At 34.6% G+C, this 6,000-nt stretch overlaps 1 protein-coding gene across 9 annotated transcripts in view; it reads left to right on the forward strand.

Moving 5' to 3' along the window:
* Positions 1–5,621, forward strand: part of AGFG1 (ArfGAP with FG repeats 1) — a 32,641-nt gene extending 27,020 nt beyond the window's left edge. For 7 of the 9 annotated variants that reach the window (XM_044432861.1, XM_044432863.1, XM_044432869.1 and 4 more), the window contains 4 exons: positions 557–649; positions 2,832–2,987; positions 3,789–3,880; positions 4,752–5,621. In XM_044432861.1, coding sequence (XP_044288796.1) covers positions 557–649; positions 2,832–2,987; positions 3,789–3,880; positions 4,752–4,811 — 401 coding nt within the window. In that variant the 3' untranslated portion in view covers positions 4,812–5,621. Of the gene's footprint in view, positions 1–556; positions 650–1,181; positions 2,801–2,831; positions 2,988–3,788; positions 3,881–4,751 lie in introns of those variants that run through there. The other 2 variants (XM_044432862.1, XM_044432868.1) reach the window with 2 other exon arrangements.
* The last annotated feature ends 379 nt before the right edge of the window (positions 5,622–6,000 follow it).

Below are 6,000 nucleotides of genomic sequence, written 5' to 3' on the forward strand. Positions count from 1 at the left end.
GTACTGTAACCATTATTACACTTTTCTACTAATGCATGTTACAAGATCCTGTTTTTTAATCTATCTATAGTTATGCCTTACCCATGAAGGCAATTCATGCAGCACCATATGGTGATTATATGTCAGCTCAGTGTAAGAAAATCAGGTTTTATCATTCTTTCTAAACCAAAAAAACTGTGGTTTACAGTTTCAGAACAAGCCAGATACTAAAATATGTTTTGAAACTGGTTTATATCCTAGCTTGTTTTGCATCTGTAGTTATAGTTTCTCTGTTTGGCTTAAATGGGTAACTGTTATTAATCGAAGGCTTCCTAGTTTAATTGCAGTTTACACAAAGGGAAGTTGTGAAGAAGCTGAATGCACAAGCATAAGGGTCATTCATACCTTGGCTTAATAAATAACAGTGGATGCTAAGCCAAAATGCAATAATCTGGATCAGCACATTGATGAAAATATATCTTAGACTATGTAGTTCTATCAAAAGAACTGTCTTCTTTTTGATAGGTAGTTTGAGGCATATATAATGTTTTCATACTATTGTTGCTTCATTTTTCAGCACCACCCTCCACAAATCCATTTGTGGCTGCCCCTGTAGCAGCAGTAGCACCTTCAACAAACCCATTCCAAACCACTAACAGAGGAGCAACAGGTTAGAAAAAGAAAGCATGGAATTATGTGTGATAACAATTTATGTTTTTTAACTTCAATTATAGGCCCGTAACTTTGAGTACTCAGTGGTGTTATGGTTTCAAATGCTTAATTTCATTGTGTCCGGATCAAACAGTTGGACCAGGAAATGTACATAGGTTCAAATAAAAATGTTCCCCTTCCTGATTTTTGAAGGATACATTTATCCAGTAAGGTATTTTAGAACATGCTTTTAGAACATACGTATTTTCCTTTGATAAATTTAATGAATGTAATAAAGCTGATAGCTCTTCTAATGTTCAAGTGTTTGACCGCTCTGTATCGTAGCAGATTTTAAGGTGTGTCTGTATTAAGAGAGTGTCAATTTCTGACCATTTTTTTTAAAAAGAAAACTTCCAAACCTATCTAGGAAATATTCTGAGGTTTTAAAAGGGTGTTCAGATACTGATTTTTTTTACTATGCAAAATATTTCTACACAATATTGTTTATAAATAATTTGACACTGTCTGGTCTCTTTGTGACTTCTCATAAGGCCTCTCAGGAGCAATGCCCTCTCACATATTTCCTCAGGCTCATTTTGGTAGGTAGCCACACTTTATATAAGTTTCATGTGGCTAACTGTTCATTTGCTTGTGAAAGCTTACTGCCAGTGACTGGTTCCTTCTGCATGTACAACTTTTTTCAACCTTCCTTCCATATTTTGTAATGTAGTGGACATGGATGGTGATTCACCTCAAATACATTGACATTACTTGATATAATTTTAAGACTTAAACTTCAGTCCTAAACACACACATTGAAAAGATCATTTGGAATTACTGACATGTAAGTGTGCTTAGGATTGTAAGCTAAAACTATTATATCTTACCTCCATGGTCACGCTAGTAGATGCTTAAAAAGTGAATGAATTTTGAAGCTTGTGTTCATAGTAGCTCAAGTGAAACTAATAATGTCAAACCATTGTGTATTGTCACAATGTGTTTTGATTTGCTGTTCTAGCAAGTTTCACTGTTAAGTATCCTCCCTGCTAATAGTAGCTTGTGTAAGTTCTGTTGGTGCTCTATCTGTATCTTGTCTATTTTATATTCATGGGTGCCTCTTTATCCTAATTACTTTAATAAACTCTTATGATCTGTCTTTCCTGGCTAGTCGTAACTATTGATTGGTGGATGTGATGACTTAGTATTAAAAGTTGTGCCAGTTCTCTACAACAACATGGAGATGAGCGACAGTGTACAACTGTGACATTAGTGCAAATGCATACTGTCAGACTAACTAAATTTAAGTTGCATAAAGCTAGCTGTGTATTAAGTTTGCATAGCCGGTTGTGCAACAGAAAGATTCAGCAGAAGATTTTTTAGTGCTATTTCAGCTTGCAGAATGACACCATTGGATACCACTTCAATTTCTATAAACAAAGTAAAACTAGTGAGTTCAGTAAAATAACATGCTTTTTCTGGTCAGGAAACTTTAACAACATCTAATAATAAACGAAAATTTAAAAAATTAATAAACTGCTTCATTTGCAGTGTTGTCATCGTACAATACTTCTTTTGCAATCCAGCCAGGATGCAAGAATGAAACTAGTTACATGAAACAAAGAAAGCATTAATAGTTCTTCTTCAACTACAGCCTCATTTAAAAAATAAGTTTGATATGATGTGTGGGTAATTGTCTGAATAAAAATTCAGTTGGCATAGCACAACAAAATAGTTCTTAGATCTTGACTGCTGCTGTGTATCGGGTAGAACTTAATGGTGCTTTGCACTTAAAGTGGTCAGTAAGAGTTCCTACAGGGTTCTAAATGTTTTCTGTTCACCTATTTCTAGAACTAGGGAATAAAGTTGAATCCATGGTGTTTAGCAAGTTGCAGGCTTTTTCTTCTCTTACATTTTTGTCCATTAAAAAGTATTGGTAGTTATCTATTGCCTGTGAAAATCTCCATATTATGTTTTAATAAAAACATTTTGAAATATCTAAGAAGAGATACTGGCACATGCTATGTTGACCAAAGGGAGCATACCAAACAAATTTTGTCTGTGTTCCCAAAAAATCCAGATGCTTAATGGTTTTAAGGCTAGCCATGTGACTGGTTGCTTCATAAGGGATTCTGTGGAAATGCTGCTTAGTGTAACATAGCTCACAATTAAAAAGTAATTGAATGCAATGTTTCCCTTATCAGCAGCAACATTTGGCACAGCATCCATGAGCATGCCTGCAGGATTTGGAACAACTGCCTCATACAGTCTTCCTACTAGCTTTAGTGGTAACTTCCAACAGCCTGCATTTCCAGGACAGGCAGCCTTTCCTCAGGCTGCTTTCACCCAGCAACCTAATGGTAAATGTTTGCATGTTACATTTTGTTTCACAGATTGCAAGCAATTTCAGGACATTTTAGTTATTCATCTGTTTATCTTGAGAGTCTTGCCTGTTCTGTGCCATGCTTTCATCAGCTGATCACTTGAATATTACACTGTTACCTCAGGATAGTAGTGATGTATACTAAGGGAGTTCTCCTGATCAGACTATTGTATATTTTATTATCTCACATTCCCTGCCTTTAATTACAGAAAAATTATGATAAATTCTGTTTGGTCCTAGGAAAACTTAGTAATCCCTGCTGAGTTGCTACATAGCACATGCAGGGAGCAATCTGGGATAATATACTGTATCTTTGTTCTAAATTTAACAATTGCATTACCAGATGATTCAATAAGACTTTAGTTGCTGCATAATTTTATAGCATGAAGTTTATCAAAATGTTTTAAATTATGTTAAACTAAGAAGCTGATGTTTCCTAAAAAATTGATAAGATTTAGATTTTTATTGGATTCCAGCATTAAAGTGGGATCGGGAGACCATTGGATTTTTTACTTATATATATCCCTGAAGAATCTGGTTAGTAAATTTGGTGTCTATAATTTAAATTATTTTGCTGAAAGTCTGGAAAAGGGAAACAAGTAAACAAAACGAAAAATGTTAATGTTGTTCACAGTGCTACGGAAACAGATTCTGTTTCGATTCAGATAAAATATTTTATTGACCTAATGAGCAAAGGGTTCATTGCTAGAAATAGGCTAAATTCATAGTGCAATACTTTACTACCACACTAAAACTGATTTGTGATTTTATTACAAAGGTGCAGGCTTTGCTCCATTTGGACAGGCAAAACCAGTAGTAACTCCATTTGGTCAAGTTACAGGTGTTGGAGTATCTAGTAATCCTTTTATGGTAAGTAAACCCTGATGATTTGGTAGTCTTTCACAGATAGTAATTTATTGTTACTACAATATTGACTTGGATTAATAAAACCATTAAGAGAGATGGGAGGACCACTTCTGAATTATACTCTTGAAGCTTAAATTATTAATATTTTAATGTATCTGGAGGTTCACAGTGCCCCAGTAAATAAATTCCCTATGCCATTTCACAACATGCACATTGTTTACATTAAAAGAACAATTGTACCATTTTGTTCTTTTATCCTTGACCAGAACTATGTTATGAACAATTAGGCCCCCAATTAAAGAGAACTGAATACATCTACGATTGTATCTGTATAAATGACTTCAAACATAGGGGAAATATGCAATTGATGCTGTAATTGCTGTGTGTTTCTGCAGTAGGTTAAATAAAATGTTAACATTCTTGATCCCTTATTACCTGTGTGAGGGATGATTATGTGAGTAAAGCCCTGTTAAGTCATAGTGAAATTTTCAAAAGATTCTGTACTTCTCCTAGCCATCAACAAGGTCTCTCAACCTCCTTGGGCCAATTACATGGAAGGGGCTGGTCTAGGAAAACAGCTTCAGCCAGCCTATAGCATCTGGATCCAGCCTGTTTTCTCTCTATACCTCTCCCTGTGTAATAAGCAGTCTTTGTATTTAAAAACAAACAGGAAAGTTTAACACAGCTTGAATACTTCTCCAAACATTGGAGTTAAAAAAAAAAAGCATTGCTAGTGATTCTTTTTGTTTCCTGAATTAATACTTCTGACATGAAGGCATCAACTCAATTTATATTTGAAATCAGTCTGCTTAGGTAGTAGGCTTTGCACAGAGCTGTAATTATTTTTCTGTGAGAATTTTTTTTTTTCTTCTAGGCCGGTGCACCAGCAGGGCAATTTCCAACAGGAAGCTCATCAACCAATCCTTTCTTATAGCCTTACAGACACTTTAAAAGAACTCTTATGTGATCACATAACATCTCTGCGCCTCTTGCACTGTTGTCTTGTTTCACTGACCTTAGCTTTAAACACATGGGAAGTCTTTAAAAAAAAAAAAAAAGCCTGCATTGTGTATTAAGACCAAGGAATACCAGGTAATGTGCAAAACAGAGGGCTGTGGTAACATCCTTTTTGTGCATTGGCAGGAGAATGTTAGTGGTATCATGTATATTAAAATTGGCTAATGTTAAGTTATTGCAGATATCACATTCATTATGCTGCAGTACTGTACATATTTTTTCTTAGGAATTAGTTATTTGTGCATATCAGTATTTGTAACTTTTAACACATTGTTATGTGAAAAATGTTACTGGGGGAAATAGATCAGCCACTTTCAGGTGCTGTTGTATCTCTTGGAATGAATAACCTACATCATTTTAACCATTGCTGTTGGGAGTTATGAGTTCAAAATTGAAGGTTTTATTCATTTCTTGGTGTGTTTTTTTTTTCTTTCCTAAAGAGCTTTTCTATTTATACATGCCTAAATTCTCTATAATGTAGAGGGATACCTGTCTGCATAATAAAGCTGATCATGTTTTGCTACAGTTTGCAGGTGGAAAAAAATAAACATTAGAAAAAGCATGTATGTCTTTGTCAGCACTTGCACTAACCAATTTTGTTGAATCTTCAGGATCATTCCCAAGATAAATACAATACTTTCCTGACTGCTTTAGTAATGTTGTGAACTGGCATCTATTTACAAAATAGGAATACTCCAAATGATCAGTCAATAAAATATCAATTTTATTATTCTGAACACTGTATTTAATTTGATTACAAATGCACTGGGGAGAACATAATTCTTTTTTAGACTTAAACGTTTTATCAGACTACAAGTTGCTACCTTATACATCCTAGTTAACTGAAGAAAGTCTGAAAGATTGTTCCTGCAGTGTTTGTTGCTTGCAGATCCATCAGCCAGTACATACTACCTCAACCTTAACCTGGAATTGGTTCTTCATTTACAATATTTTTCCCTGTTGAGTTAATCAGTTCTGTGTTCCTTTTCTGCGGGAGTGTTATTCAGTATAAGTTCTTTGCAAAATAAATGCCAGTGCTAGTTTTCTTAGCATTACTTGGTGAAAGATGATTAGCCATTTTCATGAATATGTTTTTGTTTTCTGAT

The sequence above is a fragment of the Varanus komodoensis genome, unplaced genomic scaffold (genome assembly GCF_004798865.1).
Source record: "Varanus komodoensis strain SLA01 unplaced genomic scaffold, ASM479886v1 scaffold25, whole genome shotgun sequence".
NCBI classification, from domain to species: Eukaryota; Metazoa; Chordata; class Lepidosauria; order Squamata; family Varanidae; genus Varanus; species Varanus komodoensis.